The following is a 26342-nucleotide window of genomic DNA, read 5'->3' on the forward strand; positions in this document are numbered from 1 at the left end:
CCACAGGTCCCCCTCTCCCGCCTCCGTCTCCTTCTCCTGGAAACACCTCATCTTTCCCTGCTTCCCCATCCCCTCCCCCCAACCCTGAATCCTCTTCATCAATTCCCATTCCTTCTACCTGAAGCAAAACACTTGGTACTCTCCAATTTGTGTGTCTGTGTGTGTGGCCATGCCACACGGCTTGTGGGATCTTAGTTCCCTGACCAGGGATGGAACCCATGCCCCCTGCAGTGGAAGTGCAGAGTCCTAACCATTGGACTGCCAGGGAATTCCCTCCAAAATTTTAACATAGACTCCTCTCTTCCCTGGACTGAAGCATCATCCCTAAAGTTTAGTCACCCTTTTGATAGTTTTGCCCAGGGAAAGTGGTCATTTCATCATCTGCAGACCCCTATATTAAACTTTTTACTTGCATTCTGTCACACAGTAAACATTTTACTTAAGTTTACGATGATCCGATTTCAGGGGACTTTCAAACAACCTACACTTATCAGATCTATATGTATTAGTATTTATGTCCTTAGAAAGTTAGAGCTTTCAGAGGCTGAAGAGGTAGGTTTAACCCAACCCTTTAGCTTTACTGATGAGAAAACCAACCTGGAGAAGTTAGGGTCATCCTGGCCTAGTATCGCTCTTAGTTCTCCTGAAGTAAAGCTCAACGCTCTTCCTTCTTCATCAGGCGGCAGCTTCAGTTATAAAGTTGTTACTGAACCAGGTTTGTTTTGCCCTACGCGCTGCTAGCCAAACACTAAGACACCAAGCTCTGCAGCAGAAAGAGGGTTTATACATAAGACAGCCTAACGCAGGCACAGGAGAAGAAAGTCTCAGAATCGCCTCCCACAAGGCTGAGGGCCTGGGGTGTTTATGGGATGAGTTGACGTCCCAGGCGTGGGGATCGCGGAGAAAGGTGATGGGAAACAGGTGCTTCATCCTCGTTCTGCACAGGCGCAACTCAGCCACAGCCTGTGCACTTTCAAAAGTGAAGGCGCTTGGCAAGATCTGAGGGTGGGGTTTTCGGCCCTCTGACATCAAAAGGTTACCGAGCACACACTAGAGCACGCCCAGATGTTGAGTCAGTGGTCCCATTGTCTTTTTTCTTGCAATTTTTATTGGAGTATAGTTGATCTACAATGTTGTGTCAGTTTCAGGTGCACAGCAAAATGAATCAGCCACATATACCTACATCTACTCTTTTTCCTTCTTTCCCTATCCAGTCTTAACCAGCTCAGCTCCAACTAGACACAGCTGATCCAGGTTCCTGGAAAACATCTTATTGTTTAGGCTCCCGAGCGGCTTAGAAGACAAGCAAGGTTTTTGCAGCAACATTTAAAAGGACCTTGATTAGTGAAGGCAGGTTACAGGTGAAACGGATTTAACTAATGATTACCCACGGTATCGCAGTCACCCCTCAGTTTCCCTGGGGGGTTGGTTTCAGGGCCCCGTGGATGCTCAAGTCCCTCATATAAAATGGCCGTAATACAGTGAATACAGTTGGCCCTCCGTATCCGGGGTTCACAACTGCAGATTCAGAGGGCTGAGTGTATATCAAAACCACAGAAGGCAGGAAGCTTCTGGGTTCACGAAAGCATTCACATGCAGGGAGGGTGGAGTACCCAGTTCCATGGAGACAGAAGCTCCTGTGCTGGGGACCCTTCCAGACCTCACCCAATGTACCTCTTTATCTGGCTACTGTATCCTTTATAATCTCCATTACAATAAACTGGTAAAGGGATTTAAAAAGGGATAAAGAAAGAAAAAAGGAGGGCAAAGAGTGAAGGAAGAGGAGAGTTGAAGGAGAGAAATTTTCCTTGAGTGAGGAGGGAAGGAAGCAAAGGCAAAACATCCAAGAATGGACGCATAAGATTCTCTTCAGCCAGTTCTCGTTTCTGGTTAAAAGACTGTGATGTGTGATAAATAGTCTCTGGAGTATAAAACAGACAGATGAAGAAACTGAGGCTTGGACAAGTAAGTAAATTGAAAAGGTTAAGAGACAAACCCAGTTTTCTTATCTACATAATCCCCAAAGAGCCCTCCAAGAAGAAATGAAAAAAATTCTTTCAGTCATAATAAATTTAGCATCTTTCAGAAGAACAGGGGGAAAAAATATCACAAAAGGCACAATGAGGGCTTCCCTGGTGGCGCAGTGGTTGAGTGTCTGCTTGCCGATGCAGGGGACACAGGTTCGCGCCCCGGTCCGGGAAGATCCCACATGCCGCGGAGCGGCTGGGCCGCTGAGCCTGAGTCATGGCCGCGGAGCCTGTGCTCCGCAACGGGAGAGGCCACAGCAGTGAGAGGCCCGCATACCGCAAAAAAAAAAAAAAAAAAAAAAAAAAGGCACAATGAAATCTCTTCAGAGAATTCCTCTTAAGTGAGCCCAGAGGGAGAAGGAGAAAGCAAGTCAGAGGCTCTGGATGGTCAGCACTTTAGTAACTAAGAACCAGTGTTATTTTGAACTTTGCAGGAATGATGCCAGTGGTAAAAACTCAAACAGCTAGTTTGAGAGAGATGATGATTACCTAGTCTTCAGCATAGCGGCCACCACTGTCTCCAACGTACAACCCGTTTCTGAAGCCCTCATACCCCTGCTTTGTAGAACATCCTCAGAGAGAAGGCAGTAGACACAGCATTAGGGGTGGGGGACCTGAACTGCTGCCGATGTGAAGACAGGCTGGAGGCAGGAAGAACTGGCGGCGCCAAGCCTGGCAGGACAAGATCAAAGGCTGAAACCGGATTAGGAACCTGCCAGGTGGCTGTGTCAGGCAGCACTCTGCACCTGGCCAGGTAATGGTGGGTGTGTGGAGGTAGATTCATTCTATCTAAGATGCAACAACATTTGTAGATCAATCTGCTTTGCTCTAAAACATTTAAAGCGTTTTCCCCTCGTTACTTCATTGAATCCTCTCAACAACCTTGAGATTTAGGTTTTATTTTCACCAAATTTAGAGAAGCAGCAGCCAGGCTTAGAGATGACAAAAAACTTGCTTGAGGCTACATAAATTCAAATCTCTTTCACTTGTGCCCCCAGTTCTAAAATACCTCCCGAAGCAATGTAAAAAATAAAGCTTTTTCTTTTTTCTTTTTGACTGCGCTGCGTGGCTTGTGGGATCTCAGGCTTGCAGGATCTCAGTTCCCTGTTCAGGGACTGAATCTGGGCCATGGCACTGAAAGCCCAAAATCCTAACCACTAGGCTACCAGGGAACTCCCTAAAGCATTTTTGAAAATCCAAATACAGATGTATAAAATCCTGGAGGCCAGAACTGCATGGGCCTTGGAAGGGAAATAAAGCCTAAGGACTAGTATTGACTTGTAACTGACCGTAGAATTTAATTTAAAAATTTTAAAAAGACTGGATGTTATCTAACCTATCACCCTTGAATATAAATGTGTCTTGGTAAGGAACAGTGCTGTATGTCTGTAACTCAGAATTTCCAATCCATTGACAGAGTCCATATTACCCGTGCCCACACCTGTTATTTGAGTGCCATTGTGATGGACAGAATATATAGCACTTAATAGCTGCTGTACTGATAAGAGTTCCTCTACACTGAACTGTTTCTCCTGGTTACTCAGCATCAGGCCAGCAGACATTAATTTAGGTACCCACATAAATGTCCTTGTAAGTGAGCCTAAGAGCCCTAATCCTCCATTGGCAGAGATTTGAGTTACAAAGAGGGACACCCCTGGACACCCCCCCCAACCTGTCCATTTAACATTGTGACACCAAGTATTATCAGGGAAAATGCCCTTTAACTGAAGAAAACATGCTGTTGTGTGAACCCAGTAGGCAGATGGAGAAACAGGAAGGCTGAGATTAGAGTCTGCTTTACAGTTCTTTTGATGTTTCCCAAGCCAACTGGGAAAGCCAGTGAGGCTCTGAGAGCAATCAAAGGCGCCTCTGCAGGTTCAGATTAACGGAGTTGGCGCATCAGGGCAGCACCTGCCTGCGAATAGCAATACACCTCACCAAATAAAGTTAATCTTTTAGTCAAGCTTGGAGGTGGCAATCCTTTTAGAAAACTTACACAGGCTAAGTTTATTCTTGCTGTGTCTTAGGTCTCTGAAGGGAAAATAATGCTCTGCTTTTGTTTCTTCCCACAGAGGTATTTATTTTTTTTTAAAGCTGATCTTTGCCCCGGGTGTATACCATTTAACACCTCTGGCTCTGGTTTCACAAAAGGTGGATGTTTGGGGGTTTGGAGGAGAGGGGTGGAAAGGCACTGCCAGAAATCTTTACTTGCCTTTAAAACTTTAAGTGTTAGGAATTCCCTGGCGGTCCGGTGGTTAGAACTCTGAGCTCTCACTGCTGAGGGTCCAGGTTCAATCCCTGGTCTGAGAACTAAAATCCCACAAGCTGTGCAGTGTGGCCAAAAAGAGAAAAAAAGAAAAAGAAAAAACTTAGCATGTTATTCGATGAAGCTGTACCTCTGTCCCAGAGCAGTTCCTTCATCTCTATTTGGGGAAATATAGCTTAAAAGACATATTTTTTCTTGTACAGAGGAAATTGAAAGGAGCAGCACAGAATAACTATAGCCACTAGAACAAGTCTAAAAATTTTCAATCAAAATAAAAAACAGAAACATACTAAAAAAGGTAGTAGGCCAAGTTCACAGGCTCAGAAAGCCAATACTTAGGGAAATGAAATGCATTGAATAGTAGATTAAGTGTTAAGACTTAGAGAAACTACAAAACAGATTTCTTGGCCTTGGAGAGTTATTTCAGGCCCTGGCTCATCATAAGGTTTAGGAAACCAGGAGGACGTGTCACCTTCTGCAAGTCTCCCTGAGAAGCAGATGTGGCCAAAAAGAAATGGAGTGGTGGAGGGAAGGGGGTGTTTGATAGCAGAAAAATAAGTGGAGGTACTTGAAAGAGAAAACTTGCATATGATCATCTGCCAAAGCGACCATCAAATCTTTACTGAACAGTCTGATGAAAGTGGGATGGTTCCAAGTTGTTTCATTTCAGGCATAGTATGTGGAAAGTGAACTTGCAGAATCTTGCAGGGAACGTGGCTCTATTACGGCTGGTACCCACACACAAGCTGGGCTCAGATGAGTCTCAGTTTCCTCAGCTACACAATGGGAATAACATCTCTCATCCGGGTTGTGAGGAGTAAATGAGATATGCACCCAAAGTGTTCAAGAACTGTTGTAATAATAATATAACAAATAATAAAGTCTTCAATAAATATTATAGCTTTTCTTTTCCAAATCACTCTAACATTTTTTATTTCAGTGCTGGACTTACAGATGCTACCAGAAAACCACGTTACAATTGGAAGGACCATTGATGAGAGAATTTAAAGTAAGTGATGTTCCAGATTGTGGAGACTGACTGTACGAATAGGCTGGAGGAAAAGAAAAGTTAGCTAATGTAAATATACACATAGGCATTTCACAAACTCATTTGAATAAATCAAATTCCAAAACAAAAATCAATGGGAATAACTTTTTACTTTTCTTCTTATTATTATTTTTTTGCCACACAGCATGGCTTGTGGGATTTTAGTTCCCCGACCAGGGATTGAACCCAGGCCCTTGGCAGTGAGAGCACGGAGTCCTAACCACTGGAGCGCCAGGGAATTCCCTTCAAAGAACTTTAAAGCAACAAAACATTAGTGATCAGATTAGGTAACAAGCCAAAAGGTAATAAAATTTTATTTAAAGGGTTAAAAGTTAAAAAGACTATCTTTTACTGTATTTCAGTCTATTTACAGTCTCTAAAAGCCCTATCCTCATATTAAAATTTATATGAAAAGAATACATGCCTTTAGTGTATTAAATATATACATATTAGCAATAATTTGAGGCAAGATAGAAAAGCTGAATTTGTCCTAAGGTCATAAATTTCAGTGATCCAATCAAATGTGACCATGTTCAAGTTTCAGTAATTTATTTATGAAGACAAGTTTTGAATATTAAAAAAAACAAGAAAACCAAGTTGGCAAGGCTTCTTAGGATAACAATTTACCTTCTAGAAAAACCCCTCTATTGTTTCATTTTCCTTATCTCTATGCTGTTACTTAAATGTCTGTTCTCTGCAAGTCTGAGTACATTCCTATCATGGGATTTGATTCCATTTGTAAGTCACTGACTCAGTGCTTCAGAGTTTGTACATTCTCCAGTGTCTATAAAATATTTCATGCAAGACTGTTTCCTTGACATTTGGTGAAATCCTTGTAGTTGTGGTCTCCATTGCTTTATCATGCTGCCCTCATTTGTCAGCTGTCCTATTGCGACTGTCAACCTTAAGTTACTCCTTTTCTTCAGCCACAAGGTATCTGTTCAATATTTTCTGCTTTCAGTCTCTGAATCATAAAACCCATCTAAGATGGCAGTCTGTTTTTAGTGAGAGGTCAAGTCTTGACACATTCTCCTCTCACTGAGACTGTTTAAACCTTGATCTCTGAATACTGCTTTTTACTCTCTGGCCAGGTTCCAGATATAAACTTTATTTTTTGGTTTGATCCAAACCCACATTTACCTTCCTACAGTGTTAGGTCTATTTGTTAGTGTCTTGGTTTTACATATTGTATGGGCTACAGGTACACCATAGTATGAGCTCAGTGCCAAATTAAACTCTCATTGGTTAAGCTGACCTGGGTGATAATTCTACAGCAAATTGCATTTCTTTTACAAAAACTGTCAAATGCCCCAAAAGACTACAAAAGCAAATTTTTCTAGGTCTGCAAAGAGAATAAATTGTCGACTCCCAGTGTTCTACTTACGAAGAGAAACAGTGGCTAAAGAATAGTTTAGGGCAGTGGTTCCCAAATTTGTTTATGTACTAGAATCACCAGGGGATCTTTAAAAAATTCCGAAATCCAAGCCACAGTTGTTTTTAAAGCTTTCCAGGTGATTCCAATGTGTAGATAAGTTTGAGAACTCCTGATTCAGAGTTTAAAAGTAGAGGGTCGGGCTTCCCTGGTGGTGCAGTGGTTGAGAGTCCGCCTGCTGATGCAGGGGACACGGGTTCGTGCCCCGGTCCGGGAAGATCCCACATGCCGCGGAGCGGCTGGGCCCATGAGTCATGGCCGCTGAGCCTGCGCATCCAGAGCCTGTGCTCCGCAACGGGAGAGGCCACAACAGTGAGAGGCCCGCGTACCAGGGGAAAAAAAAAAAAAAGAACTGATCAGAGATCTGAGCTACTATCTACTACAGGGGAGAAAGAGACTGAGGTTTCAGTCCAGCCACATGACTGGCTGCCAGAACAGAAATTAACACTCTTCAGAGGAATGCAGCAGAATCCAGAGTCCTTGTTAATGTATCATCCATAACGTCCACTGTATAGTAAAACATCATCAGACAAGAAAAAAGTATCAATACGTGACTCCTACTGAAGCGAAATGCAGTCAAAAACTTTAAGGAGGCTATTATAAATAACTTATAGGAAAACATACTCTTATTTAATAGACTGACGGGGAATCTCAGCAGAGAAATAGCAATGATAAAAAAAAAGGACTAATCGGGAATTCTCCATGTGACACATACAATGACTGATATCAAAATTCACTGGATGGCCTCAATAGCACTTTAGAGACAGTGGAAGAGTTGGTGAATTAAAAATTAATACAAACGATCCAATCTGAAGATTAGAGAGAAGCAAGATTAAAGAAAAGGGACCTCCCTGGTGGCACAGTGGTTAAGAATCCGCCTGCCAGTGCAGGGGACACGGGTTCGAGCCCTGGTCCAGGAAGATCCCACATGCTGCAGAGCCACTAAGCCTGTGCAACACAACTACTAAGACTGTGCTCTAGAGCCCACAAGCCACAACTACTGAAGCCCGCGCGCCCAGAGCCCACGCTCCGCAACAAGAGAAGCCACTGCAAGGAGAAGCCTGTGCACTGCAATGAAAAGTAGCCCCTGCTTACCCCAACTATAGAAAGCCTGTGTGCAGCAACAAAGACCCAACACAGCCCAAAATAAATAAATAAAATAAATAATTTATTTTTTAAAAAGATGAAAGAAAAACATGATAATCTCAGATAATGTACTGGAGTTCTAGAGATCTACGGGAGTTCTAGAAGGAGAGGAGAAAAGAGAAAATATTTTTGAAGAAATAATGGCCAATATTTCCCAAATTTGGTAAAAAACAAAACAAAACATAAACTTACAGATCCAAGCTCAACAAACCCCAAGCAGGATAAACTACAATTATACCTAGGCACATAATAGCCAAACTGCTGAAATACAAAGATGAAAGAGCCAGAGAATGACATTACATACAAGAGAACAATGATACAAGTGACAACTGATGTCTCTTCAAAAACAATGGAAGGCAGACAATAAATGCCTTTCAAGTAATGGAAAAAAACAACCCAGAATTGTATCTTTAGTGAAACTATCCTTCAAAGATGAAAGTAAAATAAAAGTCATTTTCAGTGAACAAAAATAGATGATTAGTCACAAGCAGGCCTCCACAATTCTCAAGAAAATTCAAGCTGAAGAGAAATGACGTGTCATTCAGACTCACAAGGAATGAAGAACATCAGAAAAGGTAGATATTTAGCAAATATAAAAGACTATAGGGATTTCCCTGGTGGCACAGGGGTTAAGAATCTGCCTGCCAATGCAGGGGACATGGGTTCGAGCCCTGGTCCGGGAAGATCCCACATGCTGTGGAGCAACTAAGCCTGTATGCCACAACTACTGAGCCCACGTGCCACAACTACTAAAGCCCGTGTGCCTAGAGCCCACGCCCTGCAACGAGAGGCCACCACAATGAGAAGCCCGCACACAGCAATGAAGAGTAGCCCACTCGCTGCAACTAGAGAAAGCTCACGTGCAGCAATGAAGACTCAATGCAGCCATAAATAAATAAATTTATATTAAAAAAAAAGACTATACACAGGCATACCTTGTTTTATTGCACTTTGCTTTATTGTGCTTTGCAGGTGTTGTTTTTTACAAGTTGAACGTTTGTGGCAACTCTGTGTCAAGTCTATTGGTGCCACAGCATTTGTTCACTTCATGTCTGTGCCACATTTTGGTAATTCTCGCCGTATTTCAAACTGTTTCATTTTTATTCTATTTGTTACAGTGACCTGTAATCAGTGAGTTTTCTTTTTTTTGCCACGCCGTGTGGCTTGTGGGATCTTAGTTCCCCAACCAGGGATCGAAACCACACCCTCGGCAGTGAAAGCCCAGAGTCCTAACCACTGGACCGCCAGGGCATTCCCTCAGTGATCTTTGATGTTATTAAGTATTGCAAAAAGATTATGACTTGCTGAAGGCTGAGATGATAGTTAGTATTCATTATCAAATAAAGGATTTTAAAATTAAGGTATGTACATTTTTTATTGCACATTTAATAGACTACAGTATAATGTAAACATAACTTCTATATGGACTGGGAACCAAAAGATTTGTGTGACTCACTTTGTGATATTCACTTCATTGTGGTGGTTTGGAACCAAACCCACAGTATCTCCAATGTATGCCTGTATAAATTCTCTTTTCTCTTAATTTTTAAAAAAGACACATGCCTGCTTCAAACAAAAAATTATAACATTATACTGTTGGATTTATCAGGTATAGCTATTATATATGAAAAACAACAAAAAAGAAGAGAGTAAATGGAACCATACTGCTCCAAGTTTTTATATTTTGTATGATGTTGTATAATATTAATTCTAAGTTGACTGTGATAAATTAAAGATGTATACTGTAATCCCCTAGAACAACCATTAGAAACAATATAGGGCTTCCCTGGTGGCACAGTGGTTGAGAGTCCACCTGCCGATGCAGGGGACACGGGTTCGTGCCCTGGTCCGGGAGGATCCCACATACCGCGGAGCTGCTGGGCCCGTGAGCCATGGCCGCTGAGCCTGCGCGTCCAGAGCCTGTGCTCTGAAACGAGAGAGGCCACAACAGTGGGAGGCCCGTGTACTGCAAACAAACAAACAAAAAAACAATTTAGTTTGAAAGCCAATAGAAAAATTATAACAAAATATTCAACTAACCCAAAAAAAGGCAAGAAAAGAGGAACAGAGGGAGGAAGAAATCCAAATGGTAAACTGAATCCAAACATGTCAGTAGTTATATTAAATATAAACCAACTAAACACACCAAGTAAAAGGCAGAGATTGTTAGGCCAGTTAAAAAAGCATGACCCAACTACATGTTATCTTAAAGAGATGAACTTTAAATACAAATTAAGTTAGGGCTTCCCTGGTGGCACAGTGGTTAAGAACCCGCCTGCCAGTGCAGGGGACACGGGTTCAAGCCTTGGTCCAGGAAGATCCCACATGCCATGGAGCAACTAAGCCCATGCAACACAACTACTGAGCCTGCACTCTAGAGCCTGCAAGCCACAACTACTGAGCCCGCGAGCCAGAACTACTGAAGCCCGTGAGCCTAGAGCCCATGCTGTGCAACGAGAAGCCACCGCAATAAGAAGCCCCAACAAAGAGTAGCCCCAACTTGCTGCAACTAGAGAAAGCCCATGCGCAGCAATGAAGACCCAATGCAGCCAAAAATAAATAAATTTTAAAAAACCACAAGTTAAAAGTAAACAAATGAAAAAAGATATTTCATGCAAATACTAAGCATAACAATTATTTCTATTTGGCTCCAATTTGAATAAGCACTTTTTTACATGTATCTTTCCAATTACATTTTTTACACACCAGTTATTTATCAACCTGGATCCGTTTGGGGTGATTCTTCTTTTTTAATGTTTGGGTTCCATTTAACCCTTGACATTTATCTTTCTTCTAAATCACTCACATGACTGCTTTCTCCCCTCCCCCGCCCAGTATGATTAATGAAATGTCTTATCAAGGGAAGCCTTTCAGGATTTGCTGGCCTCCCTTATCTGTACTCAAAGGATTTCAGCATTTGATCTAGCTATTAAAGCAGGTAATGATTCTTAATCCCCTTTGATTTTTCATTTTTATTTGTTTACTTTGCTCCTTTTATATACATTATTTCAGTTTTGGTTTTGTCTCTTTCTGCAACTCTGAGGTGGGGCTAGCCCACTGGAAGCTGATGAGCCCTTCAAAGCTGCCCCCCTCACAGGCTAGAGGCACCACCTTCTCCTCCCTTGTTTTTTCTTCCAACTCCTGGCTGTCCTCATCAGTTTTTCTCTTCCACTTAGAGAAGTCTTTGAGTTTAGCTCTTTCTACCGTAGGCACCTTCTAAACAGAATTTCAAAATTAGGCAAACTTAAGTTTGAAAGAGTTTTCCTACATTCTTTAAACAATACTGAAGCTCTAATGCTCCCTCAAACTTAGATAATTCATAGCTGGGGCAGGGCTGGAAAGAACATGACTATAATAACAAAGAAACCTCATACTAAGCATGACTACAAAGAATGGTTTTGTGGCATGTGACAAATCTGCTCAACCATGTAAGTGAAAGGAACACCACCAATTCCCTTCTAGCCATCCTGGCTTCATAAAGAATTGTCTATCCCAACAAACTCCACTTGTGTATGGCACCACTTTTCACAAACTGTGACCTTAGGAAAGAAACCTAATCAACTAATAGTCCCATGGGAAACAGAACCCTACTGCTTTTAGACAATGTTTTAAAAGATGCTTTTAAATGTAAAGGTCTTACCTAACTGGACCACTGAACAAAAATTATTTTAGATGGTAACATGCAAGAGGCAATACTAAGAACTGCTTGGGTTGTTTACTTCTGAAAACTTGAGTCATGATCACGTGCTTTGAGATCTTCCTTTACAACGTGGGTCAGGTCTTAAAATACGCAGACTAGGTCACCAAGGGATTTAGTGGTTAGCTAAACACGGATGGAAACGATTCATTCCAATTTGCAGTTTTAAGTAAAGATTTAAGGGCCTGCTATGCCTCCTATCAAGAGTAAATTATCACACATCCTGTTTATACAGCCTGGCTTGTCCACAGTTCTTCAAAGAGCTGGTGACACCCCCCTAAACTCACACTCCACCCTACCCCCAACTTCCTGCTCATTGGGGTGCTATATTCCTACTCATTTTTAAGAAGCACCTCCCTCAACAAAATACTCTGCATTACAGTACTTTTTAAAGAAAATACTTTATTACGTCATGAAAAAAATGCATCAATCAACTAGATTCATACTTGTTTGAAAAAAAATTGAAAATTTATTAATTAGACAGTATGTGGGCATCCTGTTCCACATGGGAATGAGAAGATGCTATAGGTTCTCTAAGTATTGCACAGTCTGAAAAAGACATCAACAAAAAAAAGGGGAGGAAAAAAAAAATCACATGATCTTGGGAACCACCTCACATTATGAATAATCTACCAAGAAACATTTAAAAAAGAAAACCCTTTGTTTCTACAGTAGCTTTGAGTTTATAGTTCTTGGAATGACTGTATTCCATTGACAACATCTCAGTAACAGGAAGCTTCATTTTAGCAATCCCATGTGCAAATATTAATAAAAAAATATATAAAATAATGCAATTCATCTCTTGCCATCATCCCAGCAATCATAACATTTCTGAGAACCGTTTTGCTTGAAAAAAGGGGTTAAGCCATAAGTTTTGCCTGAAGCTCCATTTCTGCAGCCCGTTTGAGTGCAACATCTACCAGAAGCTGAAATCCACTGAAATCTTGGTTGAGGTCCGGTGGAGTAGGGGGAGGAGTGTTGAAAAGACCACTCTGTGTGTGTGCACTTGGTCCAGATTTACACGTGTCCTCTGGGTACATGAGGGAGGTGTCTGTAAAGCTGCTGGCTGCCATCTGCTGTATATCTGTGTTTTGTCCCACACCAACTGACTGGCAGAGAGAGAAAGGCACATCTTTCAATGCAGTCACAGTGGTATGACAGATAACTGATGGACGAGCCAAAATGGATCCTGGGGATGATGGCTTAGGAGACAGTGGCCTCCCTAGGGCTGGGTTGGGTCCAGCTGTACAGGAGTGAAAAGGGCTCTCCTCTAGAGCCGGCATGAAGTTTTTGATGCCTGTTGCTGACTCCACAGAGCTGGCTTCAGATATCTTGGCTCCTCGGCGGGAAATTGTGAACTGATTTGGATCTTTGCCATCCTTTCTCAGCATGTCGGGGAGGAGCCTGCGCCGGGCGTTGATAAACCAGTTACAGACCTGAAATCATACGGGGATGTTTTAAACGCTTTAACACTCCGCCAACACACCCGAGAACCTTCTTGGGGGCGCCTTACTGCTCTCTCTCTTTGCGTTAAAGGAGGCATGAAAAGGCTTATCGGGACCTACAATGTTATTTAGAGGTATTTGAGCCCGGCCAAGAAAAGAGAGGCGTTTCCTGTCATAAACCTCCTCTTTTTCTAATACAAATCCCCTTTTTGGTCTCTCATCATCCTTAAACCTTTTCAGGAGGAAGGAAAAGAAAGGTATACATTCACAAACGTCTGAAAATGATTTTAGAGAGGGAATTTTACCTTTTAACTCTCCCCATATTAACCTGTTATCTACCTCCCCAGCATTTAAGTTAATCAACTACAGGAAAACCTTTCCTGTATGAAAAGAGCCACTCCTCCCAGTTACTGATTTTTCCCAGTTCAAATGACTATGTCAACAGACAGAACATGAATTACCTCACTGAAGTCTGAACTTGTTTAAATATCAAACCAGTTTCCTGGGCAATAGAGTAAGATTTAACCTCCTTCTTATGTTTGCTGCATAAAGGAAGGCTCTTTTAGGCATTAAAGGAAATGCTATTTGACAGATGACTGTCAAGTGTTTCTGTTTCTCTATATAGCCAGCTATTAGCTGTTAGCACTATAAAAAGTTTACAAGAAAAAGATATGCCCCCCCCCCTTTTTGAGTGGGGAGGCACTTAATGACTTGCTACACAGGAATGCTGTAAAGCGACTTTGGGGAAAAAACCCACCACACCCCCGGGGCATAGAGCTGGTGTTCCTTTCCCTTACCTGTAGTGTAGAGAGGTGTGTTTGTTGGGACAGTAACGCTTTTTCTTGCTCTGAGGGGTAAGCATTGTATCGGTGTTCATACAGCCAATCGCGGAGAATCTGAACGGATTCCTTGGGCAGGTTGCCCCTCCGCCTTCTCTTGCCTGAGCCAGCAGAAGAGGAGAGGTCCAGGGGGCTGTCCATGCTGTCATCATCCTCGGTCTCACTGCCAGACACGGCAACAACACCTAGGAGAGGACAGAGGTCAGCCGTCAGCCACTTTTATCAGCAAAGCTCACCTCTTTTGACCACTCAGCACAACTGTGTTTTCTCAACTCCTGAGAGCCAAACAAGCGAAGAACCGGTGTTTTCCTTCCTGAAACACCAGAGCTCATGCGAAATCTCAAGAGTAATTCGACTAGCAGCATATTCTAGATTCCCAGCCCATTGGCAGATTCCCTTTCGTACCCACTTTCCTATAGGATTCAACACCTCACATTCCTTTTGAATGATGCTCAGAAATGTCTAATCCAGCAAGTGAGACAAAGCTGCACCTAAAGCGAATAGCTTGCTTGCCACGTGTGAAACAGGAAAGGTGTCATAAGCAGACGGGATGTGTCTGACAACCTTCTCCGTGAGGTCATTACTAACTAGGAAAAACAATCCAACGAGTAAACTAATATACCTTTGAAACACTGTTCTTCCTCCCTCTTCCACTGAAGGTTTTGAAATAAAAAGGAAGATTTTTTCCACTGATATAAGCCAAGAAAATTACACTTGTAACCCAGTTAGTATTTTAAAGATAAAATGCATGGCAGAATTTTCTGCCAATTCCTTTTCTTTTCCTTTTCATTGCTACCTCCATTTATTCAAAACTAGACACCTACTTTTAATGGACAGTACTAGTCACTTTTTACTAAATGCAAACAACCACTGAAGTTTTCAGTTTCACTGCATAAAAATGTTTTTCTATTTTTAGTACTTAATGTAAGAGATCAAAAGATGCCTCGTAGTGAATAAATTTTAAAACTTCCGTAAATTTCAACTGCCAGTTTAATCCGAACCCAGGATACTACATATCAATAAGCAGAGCTCAGCTTTAAATCATTACATGACAAAGAAAACTGAATATGCAACCCCCAGAGGAAACTCTCTTTTGTTTACAAGCACTTTAATCCTACCAGAAATTTTTAAAAAGTCACACCCATAGAGAATATTTAAATCACACACAGACTGGGTTCTACAAAAATTCAGACTTGGCCCTTTTAGACATTTAAAGATAATTTTGAACTTTAACCCTTCCCCGTCTCAAAACTACAAAAGGCTACTCTGACTAAAGATGTATATTCTCATTTTTGAAGACAATTCAGAATTTTTAAAACATAAATGAATTACAAACTATAGTATGCTTGAAAAACCAGTATTTCTATATAAAGGAAATTAAAGTAGCATGACATTTAAAGGTAGGCATTCTTAACTTTGTTGACATAAGCTCAAGTGGTTTACCTTGATAGGAAATAAAAACAGAATATTCCTCAGAGTGATAAACCATTCAATGTATCTTAAAGGAACTTTTCCCAAACCCCATCCTTTCAAAGCATTTTAACACAATGAAACTCAAAAAGCTACTCATTCAAAGATTTGTTGATGAGCTAGCTCATCAGTTAATTGAGTCTAACTCTTCTTGGTGACACATTTTCAGTTTTGGACTGCAGGGGGCAGAAGGTGCTGGAGGGAGTGTCCGCAGAAAAGGCAGAACCTTCCAAAGACAAAGTAAAGCAAGTTCTAACAAAAGAGTAGGATGATCTTGCAAATTCACTTTGGCTCAAGGCTTAATTAACAAACAGCCATCAATAAAAGGCCCAGCAATCCTAAATTTTAACCGCAGCTGTGTATCTGATGTTTTTCTACCCAGATTTCATTAAACTGCTTAAAAAGAAAAAAGAAAAAAAAAAAAAGAGGCACATTTAAAACTGAAAGTGCTTTCACTGTTGAGAAGATGAGAAACTTTTAAAACCTGTGTTGAAGCTTGGGTGAAGAACTATTAACAAAAAAACCTTAAGAAATTATAAATGTTCCTGTTTTACATTTGCTCTGATAAAGAAATCTTAACATTTAAAAAGTGTCAAGTAACTGAAAGACTAAAGCAAAAGTGAATAAAGCAATTTGTTTAAACTCTTCAAAAAGTCTGAAAAGCCAGAACTTCTCTAGGCTATTAACCCCACCTCCTTTTTTTAACGTTTTAGAAACAGTGTGAAAGTCTGCTCACTGAACAGTGAATTCCCAACTGTAAATTGATAATCACAAATAGTTTGAAACAAACAAAAACCCCCTAAAGCCTGTCCTTTGATCTGCTTACTTAGTTTGACAAGAAGCCTGATCTTTCAAAACAGGCTAGTGACACAAAAGCAGGTTTCAGTTAAGCAACACCAAACTGCAGCGACTTTACTCTGTTCTCAGTTCATTTAAATAAAAGAGCGGCCAGGCCTCCGGACCTCTTAACAAATATTTCCAATATGTGCACAAAAGCTGACGGAACAGGAAGTTAAGACTTCAATTCCTTGGTTGTGCCAGCTGATATTTCACTACAGCAAACCACGTTTGCTGCTGTCAGGGCTGTTTTCATTACAACTCTCCCTCCGGATTGTGGCTCAACTTGGAAAAACAAAAAGACTTTTCCAAGTTACTCATTTCCTATTGTAACAGAACTTTGGAACACTTTCCCGGTTACGACTTGTTTCCAAACGTCTTACTCTGCTCACACTTTAAAAAATGTGGTGGTCGGGGGCGGGGGGGGATCACAAGCCTCTTTTACTCCATCCACATACAAGGAAATTTGTTTAGAAAGCCACAAGATGCCCTATGAATCCCACAGCCCTAAAAAGCAAATTTTTTTTTCCTGAGTAGTAACAGGGGGAGGGGCAGAGCCCGGGGGAGGGCCACAGAGACAGTGGTTGTGAAGTTGGACTTTAAAAAAAAAATCTCGAAGAGACTAGAAAAGGATCTGGGAATAAGAATAACTGAAGGCAACGCTTAAGGGTACAAACAGGAAAAAGCAAACCTAACCTAACAGGTTTCCTGATCAGAACATCTCAGGAGAAGCGACGGGAAACGTACTTAACCCCCCAGGCACTAAATCCAAGGAGCGCTGGGATGAACCCAGCCGCAGAAGTCTGAAGCAAGAATCCCACATCGTCAGAAACCGGGAGCAAAGAGACTTAGGGGATTTTCCTCAACGAATCTCCTGCTTGTTCGAAAATCTTCTGGGGAGATCTTTTGGGCATTCTCAGTTTTCTAAGACGAGACACTATTGTCACAAACCAGTCTTACCAAATCCCCGGCTCCGCGATTGAGTTTTTAAGTGCTTTTGTTTTCAACAAAACTTGAAAAGATTTTCACGGACTTTTATAAAACGGACAGGCCAACTCGGCGAGCCAGGTCTCTTCCGGAGCCCTAGCGGAGGCCACTGGGCGCGGGGCCCCCAGGTGGCTGGAGGCCGGGGCGGGGGCGGGCAGGACCTACAGGGACTCGCCGAGGGAGTAGCCCGGCCCGGCCGGCCCGGGAGCTTTTGTTCCGCCAACTCCTCGGCCCCCGCTGAAGTCGCCCCTCCGACCGCACGAGTGAGAGCAAACCCAGGCCTTGGAGTTTCAGATTACAAGAAGAAACTGAAAACGGGGCCGTGAATCTCAACCTCCTCAGGGGCCTGCCCACCCGCAGAGGATTTGCCAGGAAAACCTAAAAAGGGAAAGAAACCCGGGCAACCTCGGCAGTCTCCGCTCCCCCGCAAGGGCTCCGAACCAGTCGCGAAGTTTCCCCTCCAACACGTCACCTTTCATTGTTTCCATGAGTCGGCGCGGTAGCAGTACCTCGCGCCCCGGGGCAGCGCGCCCCGAAAATTACCCAGGGACCGGCGGGTTCCTACCCCGTCCCCTGGCTGGCGTGGGAGGAGGGCGCCGAGAGAGGGGAGCCGGGAAGGACGGGGGGGGCACCGGCACAATAGCGGGGGGGTACCCCAAAGCCTTACGGGTGGTCGGGGAGGATCATCACTGCCTTCCCCGCCAGAGCCCGAACAATGGGGGGAGCCCGCCCCGGCGCAAGCCCAGCTCTGCTCTCGGATCACAAGACGCACCCGTCAAAAACAACCCAACTTGTCCCAGTCAGTTCACCAGGAGGGAGAGAACGCCTCCCAGGGACGATCTGGACCTGTCAGCCTTCCACGAGTTGACCTGGTCTCCCTGGACGCCCCCGGGCGCTCCCCGCGCGCCTTTTCTCGCCGAGCCCAGTGAAACGTCCAAACCTCTGAGCCCCCGCTCTCGCCCTTCAGGGTCCCCGGGGAGAGGACGCGCGGGGAGTTAGTTCCACTACAACTACCAAGGCCCCGGGGTGGACGTGTAGTTTGACTCCCGCCCGCAAAGCGGGAGGTGGGGAGCTCCGCGTGTTTCAAAGGCACCAGCCCAGGATCAAACGAACAGAAGTCCAAGGTGCAAATGTGGCCGAGGAAACCCTTTCGGCTTCGAGGCTGCCCCACTCTAACGGGAGTCTATTCTAACCGTATTCGCTCGACGAGTCTGAAAGAATGTGGAGCTAGAGAAACTCTGGCCGCAGCTGGGCATGCGCAGTAGTCACCCCTCCCCCACCCCGCCCGCGCTGGCTTCCCCGAGCGATTAACTTCTGTTTTGAACCACTCAACATAAATCACAACAGAAAAGCCAACTCCGGCCCACGACGGAACATTCGGGGGTACCTCCCTGCTAGGGACTGAAAAGTTAACTTCAAAAGGGAGTTAAAATTCTTTGACCTTTCGTGGTGGTGTCTTTTTTTCCTTTTTCTTTCTGTGTATTTTGTTTTTAAACCAGACTGACGGCAAGTTTCAGTTATAAAGCTTCCAGAACGCTTCGTGGAAACAATGACAGACTCACTCTCTGCATGTCACACTTGAACTCATTCTGACTGCACGCCGCTTGCCCACAGTCCTAACTCTTCCTCTTGCCCCAGATACATCGTGGGAAAACTTGTAGAGGCTGGAAATTCTGAAAAGTCTAGCTTTCCAAAGGGAACAACACCCGGGAGCGACCTGGGGTCCAGAGTCGCCTTCCTCCGATGGTGTAAACGCCCCATCCCTGGAGAAGACGTGCGCCCGGCCCAGCCGGGAGTGAGCGGGGGCCCAGGAGCCCAACTTTGAGACAAAGGCGCCGCGGCTCCGCCGGCCGGGCCGCCCAGGGTCCCGACGGGGAAAAGCGGGGCACGGGTGCCCCCGACCCGGACCCCACTCCCCCGCCCGCGAGAAAGAGCAAGAAGCCACGCGGCGAGCGTGGGGTGTCGGCGGAGACAATGAAACTTGGAGGCGCACAAACAAGGCGGCGAGCGTGTTTCTTGACAACGTGCCAGCAGCGTGGAGAGGCTCGTCTCCCCACAACAGCCCCTCGGTGTTGTGTCTAGAAGGAAAACAACAACTGCCATTTCAGACGCAGCCTCAACAAAGAGAACGGCCGCCGCTCGGGCCTGCGAGCCCCGGGGCGGAAAAGTCCACCAAGTCACTCTCGCCCCGAGCCCAGCGCCGCCCCTCGAGCACGTTTCCCTGGGACTCGCGTCCACGGCGCGCGCAGCCCGCGAGCCTTACCTTTCTTGCTTTTCATTCTGGAGCTCCCCTTCCAGCGCGAGGCGACGCTGGGGTCTCCAGGGGCTAGGAACGAGGGCGGAGGGGACGAGCGATTGTCCTCCTTCCCGGCCGACTCTCCCGTAACTTGTAGGACGCGCTCCAGCCGTTATTGCTAAACAAGGCGCTCGGATCCCAGGCTCCCGCTCCTTGGGTGGAATTCAAGTGACACTTGGGCTTCCTCCTGCCGGGATCTTCTGGCAGCCGGCCGGGGGCTCCCCCTCGCCCAACTCGCTCCCCTCCCCACTCCGCTCCTTTGTTCCCCGCTCCTGCTCGGCGCACCTCGGCGCTGTCAGAGTGAGCGAGGCGAGGAGGGAAGGTACAGGAGGTCCTGCCTCCGCCCCCAGCCGCCCGCCCCGTCCCCCGCCCGCCCCGCCGCTCCTCCGCCCCTCCCCCGCACCTTCCAGCCGCGGAGGACAGCACCGAGCGCCGCGGTCGCGCTGCCTCACCCCGCGTCCCCCGGGCCGCTGTCACCCGTCCCTCGTGGGGGCGGCCGAGCCCAGAAACGCGATCGCTGCTCCCCACTGCGCGCACGCCGCCTGCATCCCCGGCTCGGCGGCGGAGCGCCCCGAGTTTCTACTTTAGGCCTTTCTTCCCGGGACTGGCGAGGGTGCGTTTGGTTAGGAAATTGCAACAGATGGAAAAGAGGCCGTCTCCTCCTCCCCCTCCTCCACCCCAGGGAAGAAAAGGCTCCCCTTTCGTTTTTGACAGCTGCCCCAACTCCAGCGTCCCCGCTCTGGCCACTGGAGAAGACAGCGGCTGCTGGTTCAAGGGGCGGGGCTCCGTAGGAAAAGTATTCGGGACAAGAACCAACTTCTTCCAGAATGCGCGGCTGCCATTGACACGCGGGCGCGGCGCGGCGCACCCTTCTCCTCCGGGGGCTCTTCCTCCACAGCAACAGTGGCGGGGCGGGGGGGTGAGGATGAGGCACAGACACTCCGGGCGAAAGTCTGTTCCCCCCGGCTAAAGCTGCGAGTTCCGGACTGGATTGCAAGGCAGTTTCGAAATCTAACATGTTGCGGACAGACACTTGTCATGCTCACATGCTCTTTAAAAGTCTCTGCCTGGGGACGGCCCGGACGCGCGCCCGCCCCGCCGAGACTCGGCCTGACATCCGCACCCCCGGACCCGGGCAGCTGTGCCGCCTTTGTGGGAAGGGGGCTACCACCCCCGGGGGCGCTCATCTGTTTCGGTAAACAGAGTCTACTTTTAGGACTTAAATCCTGCTAGGGGACCCTTTTCTCCCCACCCCCCACCCCCGGTACTTCAAACAGAAACTAACCATTAAGTAAATACATGTTCCTGTTGCTTTAATTTGGTTGAGAGTTAGGAGGACTCCATTAGGAGTTCCTAGATGAAACTACCCTTTAAAAAGACTTCTCCTCTCCTCTCCTTTTCCCGTGTTTGTCCCCTTCGTTGTTTTGAAGTAAACGAACTGTCACATGCCACACTAAGACTTTCCCCATCACTTAAAAAAAAAAAAACCCAAACGTAAATAATTTAGCCTAATAGAGACGTCAGCTCCCGAGTCTGCCTCCAGTTTCTGCTCTGTGCTGTTTTTGTTTTGTAATCTCTGTGAAGAACCCGGCAGAAGCTCCGTGGAAATAAGGTTCAACCCAAAGAGGAATAAGGCAGCCAAACGATGACTAACTAGATTTTGGAGCCTCTGTTTTAGGATTACACTGAAAATTAAAGCCAGCCTCCCACCCATTCACCCTCCCCAAAAACAGACACCCCCGTCTCGAGAGTGAATAAGGCCAGAGTTTACAAAGCTTGGGTGGTTTTTTCCAATTACAGGACTTAAAATGAATAAACAAGGAAAACAGCGTCAGTCTAAGAAGGGAGCGACCTTACGATTTTTTTTTCCTGTGGTGTGCCGACTGCTCGGCACCTAAGAGAACACACATCTAAAACGACCAAGGAGGGGAACATGGTCCTGGGGGAAACCACCAGCCTGGAGGGGCTCCCCTGCAACTTGCCGGAGCGCAGTTCCTTCCCGGCCTGGCTGCAGATGAATCAGCGGCTGCGCCCGCGCGCAGGACAGATGTGGGGCGGGGAGGGGCCCGTTAGAGGGCCGCTCCGCTCCCGCGTTTGAAGGGTTGTTTGTTGCTGGGATTGGTGGCTCACATCCGTTGGGGACCGGGAGAAGGGGGAGGAGGGACGCAGGAGGAGGAGCCGGAGTGCCGGCGCTGCGCCTCAGCGGTCGGGGTGGCAGGAGCCTCGTCTGGAGCCGGGCGGTTACTGGGGAGACGCTTTGTTTGCTAACTTTGAAAGCCGCTTCGGCTGCCTCGGCCGCTTTCGAAGCCGGTCCACGAAACCCGCCTTCGGGTCGGCTTAACCCTCCCCCTGGCCGTTTGCACCAGCGCGAGACAAAACTGTTCCCTTCTTCCGCGTGGTTCTCCGCGGCCACGCGGTGGCTCTCATTATGTACACAAAGGTATCTTTTCCTTCGTCTAAGCGAACTTGGCTGATTATTGCGATTCTCAAGTAACCGAGATGGAAACCGAGGGTTGCAGGGAGTTTATAGCTAGAAAACAAACTTTACCGGGGAAGGGGAAGGGGCGCCGAGAATTAAAAGCCTCTTTTCAAATGGCCAGGAGGAGAAAGTCGAACTTTCAACTCTTTCGCTGGAGGTCCGGCTTGATCTGGGCAATGCTCACCTTTGGCTCGAGCGAACCACACCGAAGCTGTTGTTAAAGCTGGCGAGATGCTCCCGAGAGGAACACGGGCCCCCTCCCCCGGGTCGAAGTCCTCCCTCCCACATCCCCAAGGCCCGTCCCAAACTTGTTTGAAGCTTTGGATTGTTGGTGCATTCTGGGAAGAAAGTGCCTGGAGTCTGCGTAACACAGGCCAGGAAAACAACCCGAAAGAGTGGGCTTGAAAAACCAGCAATTGCTTAGGATATTTTTGTTTATTTGCTTTTCTCAAGGTGGAAAAACAAGTTTCAGCTCTGGCTCTGTGAGTCCCTAAATATCCCAGGTAGGGCCTCTCGGTGAAACTGATCCAGTGTCCTTTTAGATTCTTCCCGGTGCTTGGGGGGAAAAATGTGGATTCACATTTACTATGTATTATTTGCTGAATTCATATGGATGTTAATTATATTGGAAAATTGCATGAATGAAAAGTGAGAAAGTGTTTGGTACTCTATCATCGTTTTACACCATTATTTTTTCCCTCCAGGCACTCAGTTCCATTTGGTGTCTTATCTTCCCAGGCTGCCTCAAGGCCAAGAAAAGACACAGTTAAGTTACTTTTCACAGCTGAAAACCCTTCAAAAGCAAAAAACTCAAAAAGAAACTTGGAAAGGCGCATAAGCCAGAAAAGTGTATCAATACTTGCAGTTATTATTATTATTTTGATACGTGGTCCATCAAGTGATTGGAGGCCATTTATTTCCTTCATCTCAGTGACTGCTGATAAAGCCTGATTCCACGCGGCACTGTCTTACGCGGAGGAATGATGACTCACAGTCACTGGATCCCTTTTGCTTCTCCTCTCTGGGGAACAGATATTTTTATAAAATATGCAGACTGCGGGGCTCCAAGCACTGCACAAGGGTTCTATAATCATCTCTTGACATCTCAGGTCAGGGGGTCCCAGGCTGCTTAAGGAGAAGCCAACCATTGTCTTTTCAAGGGCCTGGGGCTGGGCTACAACCATCTTGTGATTTTATCTGTCCCATCAGCATGACTCTCCTCCCCTTAGTTACATGAATAATGTAACTTGTGCTACTACTTTTGTTTGTAATCACTTTTCTCCTGGCCTGCATTTCCCTTTCCAGCCCTTTTTTCCTTCTGTAGCACAGGCCTCATTTCTCTTTCCCTAGAGGGGATTTGAACTCAACAGGACAAAGCAGAAAGATAATTGTGAGCACAGCCTCTAACCTTTCTATTCTCAATATCATGATCTGTACTGTGTTTTACAGTTTATGAAACAATTTAAATGACCTCATTTACTACTCAAACTAGTAAGCTAGGTTATTATTTTTTTCCTAAAGTCAAGATAACACATCCAAATATAACAAAGCTAAAAGGTATAAAACCAAGTACTGGACATAAATTACCTGGCTGTAAATCAAGTGTTCTCGCATCATCTGTGGAGGGTCTAGTGGATGTGGAAGGCAGTATAGTATAGGGCAGAGACTGACCACAGATTACAACACCAGGGCCACCTGAGCACATGGAGGTTGCTCTAAAACCTGTCTCTTCTCTGAAATCTACCTGGAGTTTTACCAGAGGCTCTCTTCCAACCTGCCTGCTTTTTGTGCTTTTTTTCTTTCCTCATTTTTTAATTACAAAAAATCTCAAAAATCCAAGCAAGAAAGAAGTATACATAGTGAAATAGGAAAGACCTCTTAATTGACCCCTTCACTCTCCATATGTGCATATGTATACTACACTCAAATGTAAGGGGGTTTTTCATTGTTATTTGTTGTTTTCAAGTCCCCTCTGCCTGGGATGGCCCCATAGCATTTGCTGCCCATCTGGCTTTTTCTCACCAGTCAGAATTTGGCCTAAATATCTTCTCAGAGGAGTCTTCTGTGACCACTTGACCTAAATTTAGTTACCTTCGCTGCCACCATCTAGCTCAGGGGTTCTCAACCGCAGTCCTGTTTGGGGCTGGATAATTCTCGGTTGTAGGGGGCTGTCCTGCACATTGTAGGATGTTTACCAGCATCCCTGGCGGCTAACCAATACTGGCTGGTAACACCCTCCCCCCAAGTTGTGACAAACATCTCCAGACATTACCAATGTCCTCCAGAGGGGACAGAAATTGGGGTAGGGGGACACATCTGGTAGAGAACCACAGGTCTCGCTCAACCCTTTATTTCTTTTCTTCCATAGCCCCACAATTTTTTTTTTTTTTTTGGCTGTGCGAGCTCTTAGTTGCTGTGGGTGGGCTGTTCACTGTGGCACGCAGGCTTCTCTCTAGTTGTGGTGCGTGGGCTCTGTAGGTGTGGCATGAGGGCTTACTTGCCCTGAGGCATGGGGGATCTTAGCTCCCCGACTAGGGATCGAACCCACATCCCCTGCATTGGAAGGCGGATTCTTAACCACTGGACAGCCAGGGAAGCCCCATAACACTGCAAGTTTTAATTATTTTGCTCATTTAACTGTTAGTGTGTTTGTTGTCCTTTGACACCCCCCACTAAAATGTGTGCTTATTGTTAAATATTCCTGAACTTGGCACAAGGCCTCAACCATAAGGGGACCCAATAAATATTTCTCAAACAAAATAATGCATGAAAATGAGACTGTCAGAATCGTTAATAAGAATACAATCCGTTATTGTAGATAACATGCCAGGCAGCGTTAAATACTTCACATATTTTAATCTTTATTCCTGAAGACATCCTAAGAAGCACGCCTTATTATTATCCCCATCTGACAGACGAAGAAGGGCAGGTCAATCATTTGTCCCGCCATTCTGACCCCTGGTCCATGATCCAAACAATAATGATATTCTGCAGCTTGCTGTTTTCATGTATGTTTTGTGCTAAGCATTTAAATAGTGTCTAATTTGTAACTAAGCACAAAAAGAAAGTGCAATTATAGTTAAAATATTCAACAATTGATAAAACATAGGCACCAACCAATGCCAGGAGCTCCTTCTGGATTGTAAACGAGGGCAAACTGAACCAGTGTGTCTCAACAGAATGTCAGCTTGTGTGCAGATCTTTGGGGGCTTTTGTGAGTATATTTGTAGGAGTCCCTGGAAGGTAGACTAGCTGAGTCAATTTTTGAATTTTGTGCATTCAAAAATTTCACAGATGTTGCCAAATTGTCCTCCAAATCATCTTACATATTTAAAACCTCTTTCTCTACACCCTTGCTAACACTGCACATTATCAATCAATTTCATATTTGTCAATCTCCTAGGCAAATACACGACACCTAATTTTTTTAAGGTTCACATGTCTTGGTTTGAGAAGGTGAGCACGTTCTTGTGTTTTTTGTGCATTTATTTCTTCTTTTCACCTATTCATAACTTTCGTCAAGTTTTCTACTGTGTTCATTGTTTTTCCTGTTCTTTTTTTCTTCTTTTTTTTTCTTTTGGCTGCTCCGCTTCCAGGATCTTAGCTGCCTGACCAGGGATTGAACCTGGGCCCTCAGCAGTGGAAGCACAGAGTCCTAACCACTGGACCACCAGGGAATTCCCTTTCTTCCCTTTTTAAAATGGTGAGAACCAGCCTGTTTTTGTATTAGCCTAAAAGCATTTGACAGAGAATTAAAGGAACAAGGTTAGATGGACCAATAATGAAGGCGGGGTGGGGTGATGTGTCCTGATTTAAAAAAAAGAAAAAAATATATAGTTTGGAATAAGTACCATATTTATGAGGTAAAAGTAAGGCCTTCAGAATACTGTACCAGTTTTTAACTGAGTCCCTTTCTCCTCTTTCCACCAAAGGGTTAATCCACTCATATGTTTCCATTTATCACCATTACCTCGTCTCAAAGCTGTAGAGGACCCATTTATAACAGCAATAAAACGATGAAATATCTAGGAATAAAATTAACAAGAAATATGTGCAAGTTTTATGAAGAAAACTTTAAAACCCTACTGAGGGACATAAAGGAAAACTTAAGTAAAATAAAAGATATAATTTATCCTTTCCTGCAAGATTCAATAGCGAAAGCATAAAGATGTTTATCTTCCCCAAATCGATCTTTAAATTCAAAGCAATTTCTATTAAAATTCCAACAGGATTTTTTTCTTTAAATTGCTACACTTCATCAAAATTAAACAACCACACAAGAGCCTGGGAAATTCTGAAAGAAGTGTTGGGATGGGAGGAGGGCAGGGGAAACCCCTTCAAATAGTAAAGCATATTTTGAAGTTAATAATAAT

At 44.9% G+C, this 26342-nt stretch overlaps 1 protein-coding gene across 4 annotated transcripts; it reads right to left on the minus strand.

The window, feature by feature from the left end:
- Window positions 1-12061: 12061 nt before the first annotated feature.
- TGIF1 (TGFB induced factor homeobox 1) lies at window positions 12062-20420 on the minus strand. Of its 4 annotated transcripts, XM_081253117.1 has the most exons (4): window positions 19894-20420; window positions 19458-19642; window positions 13859-14085; window positions 12062-13052 (listed from the first exon to the last, which is right to left on the minus strand). In XM_081253117.1, the coding sequence occupies exons 2-4, from the start codon at window positions 19471-19473 to the stop codon at window positions 12477-12479; spliced, it is 819 nt and encodes a 272-aa protein (XP_081109243.1). In that variant the 5' UTR covers window positions 19474-19642; window positions 19894-20420; the 3' UTR covers window positions 12062-12476. The 4 variants fall into 4 exon arrangements, with proteins under 4 accessions (XP_081109243.1, XP_081109245.1, XP_081109242.1 ...); XM_081253119.1 differs by lacking the exon at window positions 19458-19642 and having other exon boundaries at window positions 19894-19912; XM_081253116.1 differs by lacking the exon at window positions 19894-20420 and having other exon boundaries at window positions 19458-19785.
- Window positions 20421-26342: the final 5922 nt, after the last annotated feature.

The sequence above is a fragment of the Mesoplodon bidens genome, assembly GCF_964165515.1.
Source record: "Mesoplodon bidens genome assembly, chromosome: 13".
Classification (NCBI taxonomy): Eukaryota; Metazoa; Chordata; class Mammalia; order Artiodactyla; family Ziphiidae; genus Mesoplodon; species Mesoplodon bidens.

Excerpts from the sequence above, each read along its gene's own strand:
- TGIF1 (XM_081253117.1), bottom strand. Across the intron at positions 13,053-13,858 it reads CACACCTCTCTACACTACAG|GTCTGTAACTGGTTTATCAA; the intron begins GTAAGGGAAAGG and ends GTATGATTTCAG.